This window comes from Mercenaria mercenaria, chromosome 3 (genome assembly GCF_021730395.1).
Source record: "Mercenaria mercenaria strain notata chromosome 3, MADL_Memer_1, whole genome shotgun sequence".
Taxonomy (NCBI): Eukaryota; Metazoa; Mollusca; class Bivalvia; order Venerida; family Veneridae; genus Mercenaria; species Mercenaria mercenaria.
The window spans coordinates 3,759,126-3,780,488 of NC_069363.1; the positions used below are offsets into that span (position 1 = coordinate 3,759,126).

At 36.7% G+C, this 21,363-nt stretch overlaps 1 protein-coding gene and 1 long non-coding RNA gene across 7 annotated transcripts in view; one reads left to right on the forward strand and one right to left on the reverse strand.

The window, feature by feature from the left end:
• Window positions 1-21,363, forward strand: part of LOC123525563 (YTH domain-containing protein 1-like) — a 71,353-nt gene that overhangs the window by 15,381 nt on the left and 34,609 nt on the right. For 3 of the 6 annotated variants that reach the window (XM_045304699.2, XM_045304701.2, XM_045304700.2), the window contains exons 2-12: window positions 7,615-7,728; window positions 7,952-8,152; window positions 11,052-11,168; window positions 14,345-14,446; window positions 14,836-15,003; window positions 16,257-16,445; window positions 16,964-17,112; window positions 18,802-18,856; window positions 19,741-19,858; window positions 20,487-20,571; window positions 21,048-21,217. In XM_045304699.2, the coding sequence (XP_045160634.2) occupies window positions 7,615-7,728; window positions 7,952-8,152; window positions 11,052-11,168; window positions 14,345-14,446; window positions 14,836-15,003; window positions 16,257-16,445; window positions 16,964-17,112; window positions 18,802-18,856; window positions 19,741-19,858; window positions 20,487-20,571; window positions 21,048-21,217 (1,468 nt within the window). The remainder of the gene's footprint in view (window positions 1-7,614; window positions 7,729-7,951; window positions 8,153-11,051; window positions 11,169-14,344; window positions 14,447-14,835; window positions 15,004-16,256; window positions 16,446-16,963; window positions 17,113-18,801; window positions 18,857-19,740; window positions 19,859-20,486; window positions 20,572-21,047; window positions 21,218-21,363) is intronic. The other 3 variants (XM_045304703.2, XM_045304702.2, XM_045304704.2) reach the window with 3 other exon arrangements.
• LOC128555467 (uncharacterized) overlaps window positions 1-21,363 on the reverse strand; it is a 238,562-nt gene that overhangs the window by 10,727 nt on the left and 206,472 nt on the right. The window lies entirely within an intron of this gene.

The window sequence follows — 21,363 nt, forward strand, 5'->3', positions numbered from 1 at the left end:
GTTTCGAACTTGATCTAGATATCATCAAGTTGAACATTCTGACCAACTTTCATACAGATCCCATAAAAAATATGGCCTCTAGAGAGATCACAAGGTTTTTTTATTATTTGACCTACTGACCTAGTTTTTGACAGCACGTGACCCAGTTTCAAACCTGACCTAGATATCATCAAGAGGAACATTCTGAATAACTTTCATGAAGATCCCATGAAAAATATGGCCTCTAGAGAGGTCACAAGGTTTTTTTATTATTTGACCTACTGACCTACTTTTTGACCGCAGTTGACCCAGTTTCGAACTTGACCTAGATATCATCAAGATGAACATTCTGACCAACTTTCATACAGATCCCATGAAAAATATGGCCTCTAGAGAGGTCACAAGGTTTTTTTATTATTTGACCTACTGACCTACTTTTTGATCGCAGTTGACCCAGTTTCAAACTTGACCTAGATATCATCAAGACAAACATTCTGACCAACTTTCATAAAGATCCCATGAAAAATGTGACCTCTAGAGTGGTCACAAGCAAAAGTTTACGCACGCACGGACGCACGCACGGACGGACGACGGACGCTGCGTGATCACAAAAGCTCACATTGTCACTTTGTGACATGTGAGCTAAAAATAGAAAAACCTTGTGACCTCTCTAGAGGCCATATATTTCATGACATCTTCATGAAAATTTGTCAGAACGTTCACCTTGATGATATCTAGGTCAAGTTCGAAAGTGGGTCATGTGCCTTCAAAAACTAGGTCAGTAGGTCAAATAATAGAAAAACCTTGTGACCTCTCTAAAGGCCATATTTTTCATTGGATCTGTATGAAAATTGGTCTGAATGTTCATCTTGATGATATCTTGATCAAGTTCGAAACAGGGTCATGTGCGGTCAAAAACTAGGTCAGTAGGTCTAAAAATAGAAAAACCTTGTGACCTCTCTAGAGGCCATACTTGTGAATGGATCTCCATAAAAATTGGTCAGAATGTTCACCTTGATCTAGGTCAAGTTTGAAACTGGGTCACGTGCCTTAAAAAACTAGGTCAGTAGGTCAAATAATAAAAAACCTTGTGACCTCTCTAGAGGCCATACTTTTCATAGGATCTGTATGAAAGTTTGTCTGAATGTTCATCTTGATGATATCTAAGTCAAGTTTGAAACTGAGTCAACTGCGGTCAAAAACTAGGTCAGTAGGTCTAAAGTTATCAAAATCTTTTGACCTCTCTAGAGGCCATATTTTTCAATGGATCTTCATGAAAATTAATCTGAATGTTCACCTTGATGATATCTAGGTCAAGTTTCGAAACTGGGTCATGTGCGGTCAAAAACTAGGCCAGTAGGTATAAAAATAGAAAAACCTTGTGATCTCTCTAGAGGCCATATTTTTCATGAGATCTTCATGAAAATTAGTGAGAATGTTCACCTTGATGATATCTAGGTAAAATTCAAAACAGGGTCACGTACCTTCGAAAACTAGGTCAATAGGTCAAATAATAGAAAAACCTAGAGACCATATTTTTCAATGGATCTTCATGAAAATTGGTCAGAATTTTTATCTTGATAATATCTAGTTCAAGTTTAAAACTGAGTCGCATGAGCTCAAAAACTAGGTCACTATGTCAAATAATAGAAAAAAAACGACATCCTACTCAAAACTGGGTCATGTGGGAAGAGGTGAGCGATTCAGGACCATCATGGTCCTCTTGTCTGAAGTATGTGGGTACATGTACCCACTTTTCAAAAAGTCAGTGGGAATGCTGATCAGTTTTTGGTCAATGGAAAGGATATAAAACAAGCAATTAATTGATAACTTTTAATTATCATTTCGAAATAAAATGGATTTACTAAGAATGCTTAACTTACAGTGTTTTTTCTAAAAGTTTGGAGCATCGCTACGCCACTATTAAAATCATATGTCATTTAAAATGGTTATTCATTTTAAAAAGATATTTAAATGAGAAAATATGAAAATCGTAAGCATTTCAAAACTTTTTAAATTTTTAAAATCCATAAATGAGCAAAACAGTTATTAAAAATTCTGATCCCATACACAAACGATGTAAAAACATTTGTTTTGCCAACCACCAGATAAACAGGTGTTAATGGGTGACGTCACGGCGATTTCACCTACAGGACTAGTCAGAATAATTCGACGTTCAGATTGTTTTATATTTGTACCTGGCAATCTAAACCTCAAAACATTGAGGACCAAAATAATGGAGGATAAATCACTGTACATGGTGGTTTACTGCCCTAGGTGGCGAAAGCAAACCAACACGAGACTGACGAGAGGCGTCAAATGTTTCTAATCTTTATTCTATCCAAGTGTGTACGGTTTAAACTGAAAATACGGTTAAAAAAGATCTTATAATACAGTAGTCAAATACTGAGAAAACATAACGTTTTTGGGTAGTAAATACATACACTGTTGTGGTGTACAACTTGCACAAACTGACGAAATATCAGCCTGAAAAACATGGACGTTGAAAAACGTGACTCCTATAAAACTTTCACAAATAGACATTGCACATTCAGGGTTCGCACAGGCCTTGAAAAGTCGTTGAATTCGATGGTAGTCCTTGAAAACTCCTTGAAAATTACAAAACCCCTAATAAACCTGGAAAAGTACTTGAATTTTGAAAAAAACTTGAATTTGACCTTTCACTCCTTGAAAATATTCTTTCCGTAACTTTGCTTTGCAAAAAGAATTTAAGGCTTAAAATAAATCGGAGAAAATGAAATAAATTCGTGAAATTGCAGGATCGGGTCACTCGTACGCTATTATAGTGGTCTACGGCCACACTTTATCGATATTTACAGAGTACTATTTCTACTATATCACCGTTTGCATGTTTCCGTTTCCGTTTAAAAAAGTACGGGGAACAATAACTCGTAATTTTTAGCTATTTGCGAGTGTTTCCAGTGAATTAAAATGAGTAAGAAAAATAAACATGTTTACTCAAGTAAGCGGGAGACAAAAGACGAATATAAACAGTGGCTGAAGCCCTATAGAGCAGACAGAACGAAGTGTATTTGTACGTCGTGTGACAAAATTTTGAGGTATCATTAGTAGGAGTGTGCTAAAAAATCACAAGAATAGTGATAAACCTCAGCAAAATAGTGAATTACATCAATCTAATAATCGAATTACGTCATTTTCAAAGGTGTGACAAGTGATGGTTGTTTTATTTTTGCATTACATAATAAAAGTTTTTCAGATTAGGTCGTGGTTTTGAAAAAAAATAGTGCTTGAAAAATTGTAAAAGTCCTTGAAAAGTCCTTGAAAAGTACTTGAATTTTGTCTCTGATATTCTGTATGAACCATGCACATTGGACGGATCACCGGTAACAGACTGCTAAAACTGAGAGGTCATAAACGCCTAAACTAGATATTCCACACAGGTTGTGTAAGGTTACTGGTTTTATCGCTTGCGCACAGGGATATAAATTAACACTCGCCCAGTGCGACCAGATTTAAAGCTGGTCGAGTCAGTTTTCCAAGATAGTCGCCCAGCCCGCGAATGGCTTAGGATAGTGATGTTCCGATTCTCGCCGATAATCGATTGTCGATCATTTAATGAGCAAAAGTCGCCAACATCGATTATGAACTTGCATAATCGATTATTTGACACTTATGCTAGTTTTAAGCCTATTCGGGAGTTACGCGTCTTTTTGGTGGTATTTCCGCTTTAGGTTCATTTCTTTTCCACTCTTCAAAACGGAGGCAAAGCAATATTACTGCATTTGATCAAAATAATAACGCAATCAAAACTATATTCCCCTATCTAGGGAAGACTATACCACCAGTGTGGAAGTAGTTGGATTCTACAAGATATGTGAAGGTGAAGCAATGAAAGAAAATTAAAAAATGGGGATTTTCATTTGCCGATTATACCGTAAAGAACGCAAATAACGGTACCCCTCCCACGTTCGTAATGTATGTTGATTTACTTCGTAGTTTCAATCAGCATTGTGCTTGTAGATATTTTTAAAATGCAGCTGTAATTGTGTGATTTTATAAACAAGAAATAGTTATAAATAGAAAATTAGAAATAAAAAATTGGATGGCATTGAAGTTTGAACCAATAATAAAATGTACAAATAGCAGGGGTCACACTGGGAATTTTTTTCTCTGAGCCACTGCTTTTTCCGAAGATAAAGTTATGAGGCCAACAACGGCAAAGCGCATAGCATTGATGTTCTTGTAGGACTACATTATATGTACCAAAGTACTCATACTACTCAAGAAATTAATGTAGTTATTACATATTACATATTTCTTAGTAACCCTTTAAAAAGCTATTTAGAAAATCAATTTGTGTTAATTTCTAAAATTATTATTTTTATAAACATCTCCATTTAATAAAAAAATTCTGAAAATCACATTTAAAAAAAATTGTTTAAAAAAAACAGTCTTATTTTGCACATTGCCTATAAGTGGGTGTGGTTCGATGCCTTCGCATGTTTTATTCTCGAAAAATACTTCAAAATAAGAGCTCCTTTTGCAACAGTTGTCATATTTTTTTTCTTAAATGTAGACTTTTTCTTGGCTTTTTATTAAGGCTGCACTAAAAAATCTCGTCAGAAATGACAGAAATATCCGAAAATCAAGGTCGCGAAAACGGGTGACAAATTCGGAAAACGTAAGTTGGAATTAAATATTTGATAAAATACCTATGTTTTATTGCTTTTCTATCATCATAGCTATTCAATACTTACAATTTCTGCTTGTCTAAAGCATTTTTATTTGTTTTTGCCCAAACTAACCCTCGGCAATCATAGAAAATTTGTCTTACGGCCGACTGCTCATAAAATCGTATCAAGTGCACAAATTGATGATTATAATTATCAAAGAAGTATAATCTAATTATCGCCAATTAACTGCCTGATCAAATAAAAATTTTGCAAATTGGCTCCCTCCCTTTCAATAACGGATGTTGTGTCTACACAGATTATCGATTTTTCACACCTTTTGGTTCGTAAAACTGGCAATATTTGTAGTTTTGCAGACAGACATAGCTTCGGGCCATTTACGCCAATTAGAAAATTTCGGAGCCACATTTAATTTTTTGTCGCAAATGGCTCAAGTGGCGATCGACAGCATGACCCCTGCAAATAGGGACAAAAATAGCATTTTTATTGAGATGTTAGGTCTGACAACATGGTCAGTTTCTCAGGGAGTCCTGATAGTCACACAGACGTTTGGGTGCAAATCATATAAAAATGCCACATTATACCTCAATATATAAAAGATACTTTTTAATTAGCCACACTGATATGTGCATATAAGGGCTAAAACTTCACACACAATTATACTACTCCTGCTAAATATATGCTAATACAGTTAGTCATGTGAGCTAATGGTTAATACGTTACGGAAGGATCAGTGTTTAAGTCCGATTATTTTCCAATTAATCGCTCGGAAGGCCTTCCGATTATATTCGATTAATCGATTATCATAATGCTGTCCGATTATCATCACTAGCTTAAGATTCTCCTAATGTCAATATTCTGGGTTTTCCGAGACTGTCTTATTAATACACATGACGTCACTTAAATCGACAAATTAAAATTACCGATATATACTATGACCAATCGGCATACGCAGATTATTTACTCCGTCCCTATTTACTCCGGCTGGTCATTGCGACAAAAGGAAATATTATCAGGATTATGAAAAGTCCTAAAGACCAAAGAGGACTTTAAATGAAAAATGGGCTGTTAACAGACCATGGCTGCTTAGAGCACCGACCGCAACATGGTCTACGGATCGCGGGGTCGTGAGTTTGATCCTCGGGCTGGGCGTATGTTCTCCGTGACTGTTTGATAAACGACATTCAATGGACATTGTGTCTGGAATCATTTGTCCTCCACCTCTGATTCATGTGGGGAAGTTGGCAGTTACTTGCGGAGAACAGGTTTGTACTGGTACAGAATCCAGGAACATTGGTTAGGTTAACTGCCCACCGTAACATGACCCCGCCCGAGGATCAAACTCGCGATTGGTAGACCGACGCTCTACCTACTGAACTAAGCGGGCAGGCTACTGAAAATATAAATTGCTGGGTAGGAATGATGAATCTGTCAAGTTTGGAATTAAATAACCTATTTAAATGCTTTAAGGTACACATAATACATCTATTTTTATGCCCCCGGCATCTACTGATGTGGGAGGCATAAAGTGATTGTCCTGTCTGTCCATTTGTTCGTTCGTTCGTCCGTCCGTACGAGGTTAACCAAATGGGACCGTTTCGTCTAGCATCAATACCCATAACTAGAATGACTTGATACTAATACAGATGTAACCTGTGACCATTCCTCATCTTCAGACATCACCTGACCTCAGCTTGACCTTGAACTTGACCTCGTTTTGGACTTAGGTTGCTTTGTATCGACAAGGATGCCACCCGGGGCATCAAGCATTAATTGAACGCAGCTTCTTGTTAAAGCTCTTTGATTAAGTGCCTAATATAAGAGTATGCAAAAGTACCGTCGTCTGCATGGTTACATTACATCACTCGATACATGTTACCCGCTGTGTTTCGAGAAGGGTGAAATACAATCTGATTAAAGTACATCTATTACGCTACGCATAGGATCTGAACATGAGCTATTGATAACCTCGTTCTGATGACCCTTCCGCTAGCCAATCAAAAGCTTTCTGCAAGCTTAAAAAAGCCTTGGTTTTTGATATCTACAATTCTTATGTCGTAAGACAGGGTTTTTTTTCAGCCATTTTTATAGCCGTTTTTCGGCTATATTCCCAATGCAAAAAAGTATGTATTTTTCCCAAAATTAATGCTAAAATTCCCAATCTACATTCTGAAAAAAATTTCATCAAAATTGCACAAAAATTTACCAAGTTATGGACAGTTTTGTAAATGGAAGTATGTGAAACATGTTCTACAATGTGAAACAAGTGTATGAGAAAGTGCTTACACACAGCTTTACTATATCCTATGGGACTAAATATTTCCCAGTTTGGAACATTTATGCGTCAAAATTCCCAATTCTAGGGGTATAGGCTATGTTCCCAAATTAGCTAGAAAAAATCCTGTAAGATGTCAGATAGCCGGTTAGCTCAGTCGGTAGGACACTGTCTTGCTCTGTGAGCGAGAGGTCTCAGGTTCGAGCCCTGGACTGACTGCAAGTTTTTCTTACTCTGACATTCGAACAAGTTGTCTGATTGGTTCAAATGAAAATAGATTTGCGAAAATAAATATAGCACTATTGGAAATCCAAAATATACAGAAGACGAATATGAATGGGTCATTCTCAGATCTTCGTTTAGAAGATCAAGTACTTTAGTCAGATTGGATGAAATACACAATCAGGTGCTCGATACATGTTACCCACTGTGTGTTGCGAGAAGCATGAAATACACAATCAGGTGTTATCAATTTATATCAGATTAAGAATACAAGCAGTAAAAAGGGCACATGGCACCAGCGGCACTTGAGGAGGGCAATACGCATAAGAAAAGGGGCATGGAGCTGCGCCACGGTTAAAAGGCCTGGGAAAAACACTAGCCAGTGGAGAACTTCTATTGCTAGGCAATAGTCTTGTTTTATTACCTTCCTGTATGAAAATTAATTGAACATTTGGTCTATTTAAGGTGAAGGAGTGGAAAATGTTTTAGATGACATTCTTGATGGAAATCCTGGTGATGATGACCTTAACACTGAAGAAAATGAAAATGTAGAGGAAAATGTAGCAATAACAACCACTAGTAAGTCAGATGGAACATCTTTTTTAGGAAAAGAAAAAGGGTTAAAAGTTATAAAAATGAGCAGAATTTGATGTAGATACACATACAGCATGAGAGCGTATTAAGCAGCAATTCTCTATATTTACAGTGAATTATTAATATGATAATAAATTCAATACTGTGTATGCACATTGTCAGTTTGTCAGTCACATTCATTGAAAGTTGGAGATTCTTCACTTTACAGAGAAAAAGATTGTAAAGAAGGTAGCTGCCAAAACAACAAAATCAAAAGGCAAAGCAGCTACTGTCAAAAAAACACAAGCAGCCAAAGCAGCTGCTAAAAAAGCAGAAACTGCAGCTAATTCAAAAACAGAGGAAACACCAGAGGAAACTACACCAAAGAAAACCATAAAGAAAACGCCTACAAAAAGAGCCACAACTAAAGGTATTCTAAAATCTTGCGTTTTATCAATTTTCACCTCACCAGGTGAGCTTTTTTATGCCCCCGAAGGGAGGCATATAGTTTTTGAACCGTCTGTCTTGTTGGTCTGTCAGTCTGTCTGTCCGCAATTTTCGTGTCCGGTCCATATCTTTGTCATCGATAGATAGATTTTCAAATAACTTGGCATGAATGTGTACCACAGTAAGACGACGTGTCGCGTGCAAGACCCAGGTCCGTAGCTCAAAGGTCAAGGTCACACTTAGACGTTAAAGGTCATTTTTCATGATACTGCATTTGTGTCCGGTCCATATCTTTGTCATCGATGGATGGATTTTCAAATAACTTGGCATGAATGTGTACCACAGTAAGACGACGTGTCGCGCGCAATACCCAGGTCTGTAGCTCAAAGGTCAAGGTCACACTTAGACGTTAAAGGTCATTTTTCACGATAGTGCATTTGTGTCCGGTCCATATCTTTGTCATCCATGGATGGATTTTCAAATAACTTGGCATGAATGTGTACCACAGTAAGATGACGTGTCACGCACAAGACCCAGGTCCGTAGCTCAAAGGTCAAGGTCACACTTGGACGTTAAAGGTCATATTTCATGATAGGGCATTGATGGGCGTGTCCGGTCCATATCTTTGTCATTCATGCATGGATTTTAAAATTATTGGGCATGAATGTGTACCACAGTAAGATGACGTGTCGCGCACAAGACCGAGGTCCGTAGGTCAAAGGTCCTAAACTCTAACATCGGCCATAAATATTCATTCAAAGTGCCATCGGGGGCATGTGTCATCCTATGGAGACAGCTCTTGTCTCTCTATATTTCCTGTCTGCCTCTGATGTCCATTAGTTTCTTCAAACAACATCTCCACCAGATTTCACCCAAACTTTTAAGGAATGTTACTTAAGTGGTTTCCTGTCAAAATTGTTTAAAGAAATTCTACTTGGAGCTCTGGTTGCCATGTCCAAAGATTTTTCAAGCTTTTATGCCCCTGCGGCATTGTAGGTGTTGAACTGTCTGTTTGTCTGTCCATACGTAGTAACCAGACTGCCTACAGCCTACATAAATGACCTGATTTAGTTCATACTCACACTCCTCAATCCTTTTAGCAAGACCTGCAAACTGACCTGTATGTAGATGACTGTTACCTTCATTATGATCTTCACCTTTAAATTTAAAACCTCAAAAAAAAAAAAAAAAAACATTTTTGGTCATATATCAGGGGTATGGTTTTGTGTTTTGAAAACGCAGCTTGATGTTTGATTTGTCAAGTGTGTGGTCACTTTTTCCTGTGTATGTATAGAGAACCAGTAAAAATCTTCCTGTCAGAAACTAGAAACTGCCAGTCCTATCTTAGAATTTCACAGATAAATTACTTGGGTGACCCTCTACCCACAGGACCAAGGTTGTTAAAATAGTCTTGATTTGTCAAAAAAACATGGGTACCAAGAGGAGAGGTCATTTTGGTTATTTTCGTTTCTATTTAAAAAAGAAAACTTGTCACAGACTGTCTTTACCATATGGCTGGATAGTGTATATCAATTCACTTTCCTGTTTAAATGAAGTGGTTCTTTAAATAAAAGCAATCTGTAGTTTCTATTAATCAGATATTAAATGAGAAAATTGTTCATTGTTTGATTTAGTCAGAGTTTCAAGTTGAGCACAAACTTTGGAGTTTGTTCTGTGTTTAGCTCACCTGAGCACAAATTAGCAGAGGCCCAGTAGCCCATGGCCCCTAGATTTTGAGCAGGGCCCCTAAATTGTTGGAGAAAATGCCCATATACCTAATATTAAACATTTATTTTTGACAGTCTGGGCTCCTAAATAAAAACAGCTAGTTTATATCCCTGATATACATAATGGAAACTAAAATCTTCTTGTGTGAAACTGCTAGCCCGATTTTAAAACAATTTTACACAAATGGTTCTTGTGTGATGCTCTACCAAGATTGTTCAAATTATTCTGATTCATCAAAAAACATGGCTGCTTGGGGGCGTGGTCACTTTTCCCTATATGTATATAGTAGAAACTTAGAAAATCTTCTTGTATAAAACCGTTATCCCAATTTGAAAATAATTTCACACAATTTGTCCTTGTGTGACCTACAAATATTCGAATTTTCAGATTTGTCAAAAAACATGGCCTCCAGAGTGCATGGTCACTTTTCATCATCAATTTCTTTAAACATCTCCTCCAAAATCACAGAGTGGATTTTGATGAAACTTGACACAAATGATCTCTGGGTAGCCCTCTTTCAAAGTTGTTCAAATGGTTCAGTTCATTGAACATATGGGTCTTTTTGGTTAAAAATAGGTTTCAGCTATCACGCTTTAAAAATCTTTTTCTCTAGAGCTTTGATATTTGGCATGTGATATAAGAGTTTTACTCTCTACCATACTTGTCCAAATTATTGCATTAAGGTAAAAAATGGCCACGTTCCTTTGTTTTGGTATGTACTTATTATAGGCATATACTGTGAAATCATTTAAATTCGCTAACATGAAATTTCGCACAAACGTGGAAAAGAACTGTTTCGCGTGGGCTTTAATTCGCGCATTTTCAATTTTAGTTATGTAAAAATATAATCAAAAAATAAAAATAGTGTGGTCTTAAATTCAGGCATCGGTCCTAGCGCGAAATACGCAAAAATTCATCCTACACAAATAAAAATGATTTCACAGTATATAAGAAACTTTGAAAATCTTCTCTGAATCCATAATAGCTAGAGCCTTGACATTTGGTGTGTGATGTCAAGAGTTGTACTGCCTACCGTAATTGTTCAAATTATTGCCCTAGGTTCAAAAATGTGTGTGACATGTATGTAATGTAGGCTAACATAGAAGAAACCTAGGTGAGCGCTTTAAAGCCAATGATCCTCTTGTTTATTTTAGCCACAAAAGCAACAGCTGAAAAGAAGGCACGTAAGGCGGTAGTTACAGAGGTAGCGGAGGAAGATGATGCCGAGATAGAAGACAAAGATGATGATGATAAAAACAACACAGATCCAGGTATGTTTGCTGTGGTATATGGCTCTGAATATTTCTATAAAAACTCTGTGAAACAGTAATACTGCAGTATTAGTTTGGTGTTGCTTGGAGAATTGTTTGGAGTTTACTGGGTTAGGTTTTATTAAAGTTGTGCAAAGATCGAGAGGGAGGAAAAGTTTCTTTGTTGAAGCTGATGACTTTCACTGTTAAAGAGATAATGCTTTTGGAATTCCAGGCTTATTCTAAAAAATAGGTAGAGTTGACATCAAATGTGTTTTAGTCCGCAAACAGTATTCAAAGTCTAAGTTTAGACATGAAAAGAGAGTTGGGCTAAATTTTAATATGACACCTTTGATTACTTGATGTAAAGAGTTAATGCCATATGAGCCACGCCATGAGAAAACCAACATAGTGGCTTTGCGACCAGCAAGTCTGGTCAGGATCCATGCTGTTCACTTTCATAACCAATTGCTATTAGAGAAACTGTTAGCGAACAGCATGGATCCTGACCAGACTTGCTGGTCGCAAAGCCACTATGTTGGTTTTCCCATGGCACGGGGCTCATATGGTGTTGCATGAGCTTGTCTTTGTTGAGTTTAAGTAGTTGTTTTTAGCTTGACTGGTAGAGGAGTAGTGAGTGCTATTCTACTCACCTGAGTTTTATCATTACAGTCTGCATCAACCCTTGCTTATGTTTTGCATTTAAGGACACATGTAGGTGACCATTCCATGTATTTGATTGGAACTTCACACAAAACTTCCTAGTCATCGAACATATTTAAATAACTAAGTTATTTTACTTTTGGTTGAATTAACTGTAAAAACTCTATTTTTTTACATAGAAAATTTGGTTAAGATTTTGCATGTCACTGTGGTAACTGTGAAGCTGTATGTTGGTAACATCTACATTGGATTAAAACTTCACACAAGACTTCCTAGTCCTCAAACATAATGTTTACATAACCAAGTTTGATGAACTTTATATATGTACAAATGTATTTAAAGGCGACAGCTATGTGTGGTAGTGCCATTATGACTGTGATAATTTTGAAAAGTCGAGCATGCTGTCAAATGGACAGCTCTTGTTTATATGTGTGCAAATATATTATAGTCATGAGAAGTGCACTGATATGATTCACAATGCATATATGATAAAAAGCAACAATTTCGAATTCATAAGCTTTCAAATGGTTTATTGGTGAATTTAAAGTTGCATTGCGAAGTCTTTTTTGAAAAAAAAATAAAAGTAAATATTTTTGTTTAAAGAAAATGACACCATTTGGTTAAATAAAGAGAACTGGTAAAAGTTTGCTTTCGGTGGAACTCTAGCTGTATAATTTTGATCTTGCTTGAAACTACTGCACCTTTATACTTTGTAAGAAGAGCATATATTTATGCCCCGCTTTGAAGAAGGAGGGGTATATTGTTTTGCAGATGTTGGTCGGTCTGTCTGTCGGTCTGTATGTAGAGTCGGTCTGTATGTAGACCAATCCGTTTCCGGGTGATAAATCTAGAACACTTGGGCCTAGGATCATGAAAGTTAATAGGAAGGTTGGTCATCACCTGCAGATGACCCCTCTTGATTTTGAGATCTGTATGTCAAAGGTCAAGGTCACAGTGACCCTGAACATTTAAATGGTTTCCGGATGATAACTGAAAAACGCTTTGGCCTAGGATCATGAAAGTTGATAGGGAGGTAGGTCATGACCAGCAGATGACCCCTATTGATTTTGAGGTCAAAGTTCAAGGTCACAGTGACCAGGAACAGTTAAATGGTTTCCAGATGATAACTCAAGATTGCTTGGGCCTAGGATCGTGAAAGTTGATAGGGAGGTTGATCATGATCAGCAAATGACCCCTATTGATTTTGAGGTCAGTAGGTCAAAGTTCAAGGTCACAGTGACCAGGAACAGTAAAACGGTTTCCGGGCAATAACTCAAGAACGCTTGGGCCTAGAATCAGGAAAGTCGATAGGGAGATTGATCATGACCAGCAGATGACCCCTATTGATTTTGAGGCCATTTGGTCAAAGTTCAAGGTCAGATTGGCCAGGAACAGTTAAAACGGTTTCTGGACGATAACTTGAGAACGCTTGGGCCAAGGGTCATGAAAGATGATAGTGAGGTTCATCATGACCAGCAGATGACCCCTATTGATTTTATTGTTTGTTTTGGGTTTAACGCCGTTTTTCAACAGTATTTCAGTCATGTTATGGCGGGCAGTTAACCTAACCAGTGTTCCTGGATTCCGTACCAGTACAAACCTGTTCTCCGCAAGTAACTGCCAACTTCCCCACATGAATCAGAGGTGGAGGACTAATGATTTCAGACACAATGTCGTTTATCAAATAGTCACGGAGAACATACGCCCTGCCCGAGGATCTAACTTATGACCCCACGATCCGTAGACCAACACTCTACCTACTGAGCTAAGTGGGCGGGCGACTCTATTGATTTTAAGGTCAGTAGGTCAAAGGTCAAGGTTACAGTGACCCGGAACATTTAAACCGTTTCCAGACAATAACTTGAGAATGCTTGGGCCTAGGATCATGAAACTTGATAGGGAGGTTGGTCATGACCTGTAGATGACCCTTATAGATTTTGAGATCTGTAGGCTAAAGGTCAAGGTCACATTGACCCCGAACAGTTAAACCCTTTCCAGACGATACCTTGAGAACGCTTGGGCCTAGGATCACTAAACTTGATAGGGAGGTTGATCATGACCAGGAGATGACCCCTGTTGATTTTGAGGTCAATAGGTCAAAGGTCAATGTCACATTGAACCAGAACAGTAGAACTTTTGTTTACAGTGAGCAAATAATTTCTGTTCCTTGTGCAGTTACTGAATGCATCAAGGGGGGCATTTCGTGTTCAACGAGCTCTTGTTTTCTTTTAGTTACAGTTTAGTCAGGGGTTGTAAATGTATGGAAAAGCATGTAAATATTTACTTTTAAGTTGGTGAAATATTTTTATTTGATAAACTTGATGCCAGTTCACAAATCAGTATGGTCAGTAAAACAGAAACCTTTGTTAAAATTATTTCATGTTCATAGAACATGATACAAATGTACTATTTTCAAGCAGTCTTTGAAAATATGTCCGTAATTCATTGGAAAGGTTAATTGGAAACACAAGTCATATTTAGTATGCATAAATACATAGTTCTTTGGCTAATCCGGAGCTGTCTCTTTTCTACAGAGGCAGAGCTCCTGGATTTGGTCAAGACATCGAAGGAGACAATGAAAGATGCAGATATCGTTGATATACTACAAGATTACGAATTGGAAAAGACTTCTATAGGTACTTAATTGGAAAATAAAACATGTATTTATTTATATCCTTTTTTTCTGTGTAGATGTTTTTAGTTTTGACAGTATTTTTGGTTTCTTTTTTTTGCATGGCTGTCATGTATAGTGCTTTTGAGTTATATTACCAGTATGATTTTATGAAATAGAAGAAACCTTTCAACAGAGCTGATAACTGTTATTGTCATTTCAGCATTGTTGGGTGGTAAGGGAGGGGAATTATTGCTAAAATGGTTTTGTGGTGTCATTTTCTTTATCAGCATAAGTGATGGAATTGATTTAGGTTCTGAAAACAATAAGATACTGTCATAAAAGTAAACCATTTGAAGGTCTGACAAACTCAATGAGGGTGAAGCTCTGTGCATATGGGTATTGATTTTACAGCGGATCATGAGTTATCCTTTAACAATAGTGATGTGAATGATAGTAACTTACACGAAACGTCAGAGGAGATCCTAAATCCAGAGGTGATGGAGAACGACTTTGACACTCGTAGTGAGACCAGTGAACAGCACAGTCAGGATGTCCTGTCTGGTGGTGGATCAGAAATGGGTATATATTAACATGTTAACAGTTATGGATGATCTGTGGTACGTGGTTGAAGGAAGCTATGTTAAGATATCAGTTTTAAAATGTGTAAAAGAATGATCGCTTAGAAATTAATGTTAAATGTTTGTAACAAGACTTGCCTCATTATTCAATGCTTGTTCTGATTGGATATTCAAATTAATTAAGGAAAGCCATATCTTATTCTAAAAGAATTAAGGACACAAAAATTGAATAATTTGATTTTATGAAGAACATCATAGATGTTTTGCAGTTTTGCTAGAATTAAATATGTAAGAGAATCTGTTGAAAGGTTTTTCACTTCATTGCATTGTTTGCAGATGTATATATTGTACCTCATGAAAGTTCATATTATGATGTAATAAAGCAAATAAGAAATTTGTGGGGTTTTGACATGAAAGTACTGTGGCAGACTGGATCCATCAGTAAAAATTTATGTTGTGGTACATTATTAATTTATCAGCTGAAGTGCAAGTAATCCAGTTTCAGTGCTATAACATAGCTTCAGCATGAAACCGAAATGTTTCTTTAAAATACCATTTATACTACTTGTTCTTACTATTTTTGATTACATTAAAAAGAATCTACAATTAGTTTGCTGCTTTTTATGCCCCCGAAGGGAGGCATATAGTTTTTGAACCGTCTGTTGGTCTGTCAGTCTGTCCGCAATTTTCGTGTCCGGTCCATATCTTTGTCATCGATGGATGGATTTTCAAATAACTTGGCATGAATGTGTACCACAGTAAGACGACGTGTCGCGCGCAAGACCCAGGTCCGTAGCTCAAAGGTCAAGGTCACACTTAGACATTAAAGGATAGTGCATTGATGGGCGTGTCCGGTCCATATCTTTGTCATCGATGGATGGATTTTCAAATAACTTGGCATGAATGTGTACCACAGTAAGACGACGTGTCGCGCGCAAGACCCAGGTCCGTAGCTCAAAGGTCAAGGTCACACTTAGACGTTAAAGGTCATTTTTCATGATAGTGCATTGATGGGCTTGTCTGGTCCATATCTTTGTCATTCATGCATGGATTTTAAAATAACTACGCATGAATGTGTGACACAGTAAGACGACGTGTCGCGCGCAAGACCCAGCTCCGTAGGTCAAAGGTCCTAAACTCTAACATCGGCCATAACTACTCATTCAAAGTGCCATCGGGGGCATATGTCATCCTATGGAGACAGCTCTTGTTAAAAGACTAAAATTGATGTGACCTGTGAATGTTACACTGTAGAATCTGATGGTGAAGGTGGGGACGAAGAGGGGAAGTCCCGAAAAAGAAAATCGTCAGATGGACGAGCAATCTCACCAATAGAGTGGGATAAAAGTGAGGAAGAAGAGGAGGACGATGATGATGATGAAAAGTCTGGTGATGAGGGTAGTGATAAAGGCAGTAAGAAATCAGTTGATGATGAAGAGAAAGGTAAGAATGTGAAATGGTACTTCTGCTATCATGATAAAATCATAGAATGTTAATACAGTCAAATCTGTGCTTAAGACGGCGAGAAAATGACAAACACATGGATCTGAATGCTACAAGAAGCTTTTCCAATTTTCACATTGCATAGTAGAGCGCTTGTGAATAGAAAGTACATTGATCTAAGGGCAACAGGATTCATTTCCAGTTACAATGTGTAGTGGACCTTGTGTGAAAAGAGAACACATGGATCTAAATGCAGCAAGATTCATTTCAAAGTTTAACCTGTTGTGATCTTCCATTTTGGATAAAGACATGCTTTTTTTTTTTTTGCGAAAAACCGTGTAGTTGGTCTTGTTACACTATGATTATGTTACATAATATTTAGTTTTGATTATGTTACATAATATTAACTTTATATCAGTTTTGTTTATTTCATGTTCCAGTTTAAACTGTTTTAGACACAACTTGTTGCTGATATTCTGTGTTGTGATAGTTTCTTACAAAATTTATTGTCCTTGCAGCACGGAAGAAGAAGTTGAAATATTTCTTTAAGAATGCAAGATACTATCTTGTGAAGAGTAACAATCATGAGAATGTGGCATTAGCAAAGGCAAAATGTGTCTGGTCTACCCCTCCACAGAATGAAGCTAGACTTAATCAGGCTTACAGGGTAAGTTCCTATTACTTGGAATAACCCTTCTTGTCCATATTGAAGAACTCTATATTTAGATCAACTGTTGAACTTTCCTTAATTGCCATCTGTGTTAAGGAGCCACTTGCTATAGTTAGCTGGTTGATTAACTTTGCAAGTTGACATTGTTCTAATTACTACCTGACTGAACAGCCTCCTGTTTTAAGCAGCCATTGTCACTGCATTTTCTGGCTGCTTAATACAATATACACTTGAATGGCAAGGACTAAGGGCAGATCATTTTGACTATTGATTGGCAAGCCATTCAGTTGGTGTTTTATTGTATGACATATACGGGAATATTAAAGTTGTTTTTTGTCAGGTTTTGACTTAAGCCCAAGAAATGTGTGAACTTACAGGTCAGTTAGCAAGAACTATAGACTGGCAATTTATATAAGGAGTCGTACAATAATTTTGATTGTATAGGAGGATGCAACCATGAAATAAAGGAATAATTTGGGTTTTGATTTTAAATTGTATACTGTGAAATCATTATTATTCGTGGAGGATTATTTTGGTGGATTTCGTGGTTCAGCTCAACCATGAAATTAAGTCCCAACGAACAAAATAATTGTGCCCACTATAATATTAATTGTACGCAATGTGGCCAAAAAAAGACACCATAGCTGTCCGATCTGATCCGTAGTTGTGTACATGCGGCAGTACAGACCTGCAGCTTTCACGTAGTTAATGTAGGCTCCATCAACGATAAGCATAGGTATGCGTCAGGACAAAATTGACTTTCACTCAGACATTTACCAGTAGTTTGTTGACAACATGCTTATCAAAATTAAAGTAGATACTAAAAATAGAAGTTTGACGTAGCGTCATGTGCCAACCGCACTATTCTGTGGCTGTTATTTGATTTTTTTCGGCGCCACTCTGCAATGTTTATACACTTGCCTTTATTTTTACTGACACGTAGTAAACTACTATTACTTTGGGACTATTAAATATTATAATTAATTACTAGATTTGTGTCCGATACATTATTACCCAATTCACATTACACGTTTCTTGGTAGGAAATAACACATGCATTAGTTCAACAGCTTGTAATTTTAGATGCAGATGCGCATTCATTTTGAAAAAAAAACACATTTGGATGAAAGTCTAGTTTTGACACTTTTAATTGGCGCCGACTTTCATATTGAATATTTCACAGTTTCATTAAGTTATGCAAATTAGGGGTCGTACAATTATAGATAACGTGGTCGTTTATTGGCACATGATCGCTCCCTAATCTCCTGCGGCGTAAATTACAAATTCGGTAACCTGTTTGACACGTGTAGGTTTCACATGTAAGAACAAAATGATACCTGTGGAAATTATGAATTTTTTTTTTCAAAAATTGAAAATCCACGAATATACGTCCCCACGAAACAGCCGTTTTGGCCAAAACCACGAAATTTCGTGCCGACGAAATTAAATGGTTTCACAGTATTTTCCTGATTTTAGGTCTGTTTAATGTTTGAAGCAACTAGGTATATCAGTTGTCACTTTGTGCTTTAAACTTGAAAAATGCAAAAATGTGTGTTTCTTGTTATAATCAGTAGCACATAGAATGGGTCTATGTATTAAAGTAGTTTGGAGTTAATAGTTTGAAGGGATTGTTAGATCTTAAGTGAAAAAATGAAAACTTACGAAGTTTGCTTCTGTTTATTTGCAGGAATGTGATAATGTGATTCTTGTATTTTCTGTGAAAGAGAGTGGTAAATTTCAAGGTAGGTGCTGCATTTTCAGTGTACATATACTGAATTACAAAGGTAAGTTTGCAGTAAACTATTTACATCTGGATAAAGTTCAGCTGTGTTAGTTTCCATCAGAGAGAAAACTAAGTGAATTCTGTTATTTCATGGAGTTTAAGTGTGATTGACAATGTCCAGTAACTCCTGTTGTAATTATTTTGAAAGATGCAAAGAATGCATGAAACAAGGATCGTTTAAAGATTTGATGATGCAATATGTAGTATAAGTTACTGATATTTTGTCTCCCCAAGTTCTTGATTTGGTCATAGATGGGTTGTTGCTTCCTTTCTATCACTTGCATGGCTCTTTATATGTACATGTAATGGTCATTTGTTAAGTATATAACCACTAGATATAGTCACAAATACTACCATTGAATTGAAACACTGTATCCTGTCTTATAACGTATATCTTTCAACAGATGAATATCATTTACAAGAAAATACAGTACTATAGATAGCGCAAAGTTTTGAGGTATTAATATTTTCTTGGCCTATGCACTTGAATTTCTGAAATGCTATTCATAGGATTTTCCACTTAACACTACTGGTTAGAACCTTTGGAGGACCAGGAAGGCATACACTTGTTTTCTGCATGGCAAGTTAAAAAACCAGGATGTCTGTTCAACAAGAGCTAGGACATGTCTGTATGTGAAGCTTCTCTCCAATTTGGCAGATTTCTCTAGCTCAGCCCCTCTTGTCAGATTGTGCTGTATAAGTATGGGTAGAGGATGAATTTCACACTTACAGTGACTGCATTTATGTGTAAATTTGGATGACATGTAAAAAACTTTGAATGTGAAAACTAGGTTGTGTGATGTTATTTGGTTATCTAAATGTGTTAGGAATATTTTAACACAGGCTGTGCCAGGTTAGCAGCGCCATCTACAAAAGATCATCCACCAATACGGTGGGTATTGCCTCCAGGTCTCAGCGCTAAGGCATTAAGTGGAGTCTTCAAACTCGATTGGATAAGCAGGTAGGTAGTTCAGCTTCTAGAGAAACTTGTGCATTTGTATATAAAAGAAATGTTTATTCTTACATTATAGGAAGGTCTTTAAAAACCCATCTTCAATTTGTTTTGATGTGGTTTTGGTAACACTGATGCAGTTAAGGTGATATGGTGAGTTTCTAGGTTTTAATGAAGAAGAAGAAAGACCAAGGTGCATTTAGTGAAGAACATTATTTTAGGCGTAGGCAGGCACTTGGCCAGAACCGCCGATCTGTAATCTAGCTGGATTGCAACCACTCCTGAAAGAATTTGACAAACTGTTGCAAAACCACAATACTGACATCCTAGATATGATTTGATGTTTATTTATAAACATGTTATTTGTTACGAATAGTTCAGGTTATGTAACCATGCTGAACTGTTGTATGCCTTCCTTTCTCGTTGTAGACACATGAAAAATTTGTGTTGAATTGTGCAAATCATCAGTCCTTAGTAACACACTGTTACATTGCTATTTCAGCCTGGCGATTATGGGCAGAAATAGGATTTACTTTGAAAATAAAATGTGTTTGTAAATCAGTACTTTTTAATGTCTTAGCAAATGTAAATGGTTGTATGTCATAAACATGAATGTACTTGTTGATGTAATTTCTAGGCGTGAACTCGATTTTATGAAGACAACACACCTACACAACAATTGGAATGAAAACCGTCCAGTCAAGATAGGGAGAGATGGTCAGGTATGAAACCACAGCTAATAATGAATTGTCATGTCATGTTTTAGACAGATGTTACATATTGTTCAAGAACTACTGCAGAGATAAAGTAGATAAATTTGATAGAAAATGATTTTTCTGAAGTCATTTGTTCTTCACCTGTGAGGAAAGTGACATAACTGTCTGTGAAATGATTTAATTTCATTTGCACAGCATTTTGCAGACTGAATCAGAAAGGCTGGAACTCCTGGATTTCAAAGTTTAAAAATGAAATAAATAGGAAACACGTACCCACAAAATACATGAAAGTTATTCCCACATGAATATTACTAGTAAAGGCTTGTTAAATTCCTGAAAGTTCTTACATTTTTTGCAGATGATTTAAAACTGTTTAGCCTTTAAAAGAAAAAGCTTTTGCTATTTGTCTTTATGCAAGAATATATAGAAATATAAATCTTTCGCTTGTGATATATTGTAAAATATTCTTATTTTCTTTACAGGAGATTGAACCAAGATGTGGTGAAGCACTTTGCAAGTTGTTTCCTACAGATGATAATGTGGATTTGAACGATATTGTGCGCGAGGCGAAACGATCAAGTGCTAGGCGAGGAGATTTTAATTCAAGATCAAATCGAGGGAGAGATTCTTTCAGAGGTCGCGGTGATTTTAGGTTAGAACTCTTCCTTTTTGGACTGTATAGAAAAATATGCAGCAAAGGAATTACCTTAGTGTGAAAAAAATAAGTGTTGTAGTTGCAAAAAAGAAAATGAAATCTGAAAAAAAAAAAGAACCATAATTTTGCCGGTTCTTAATGAA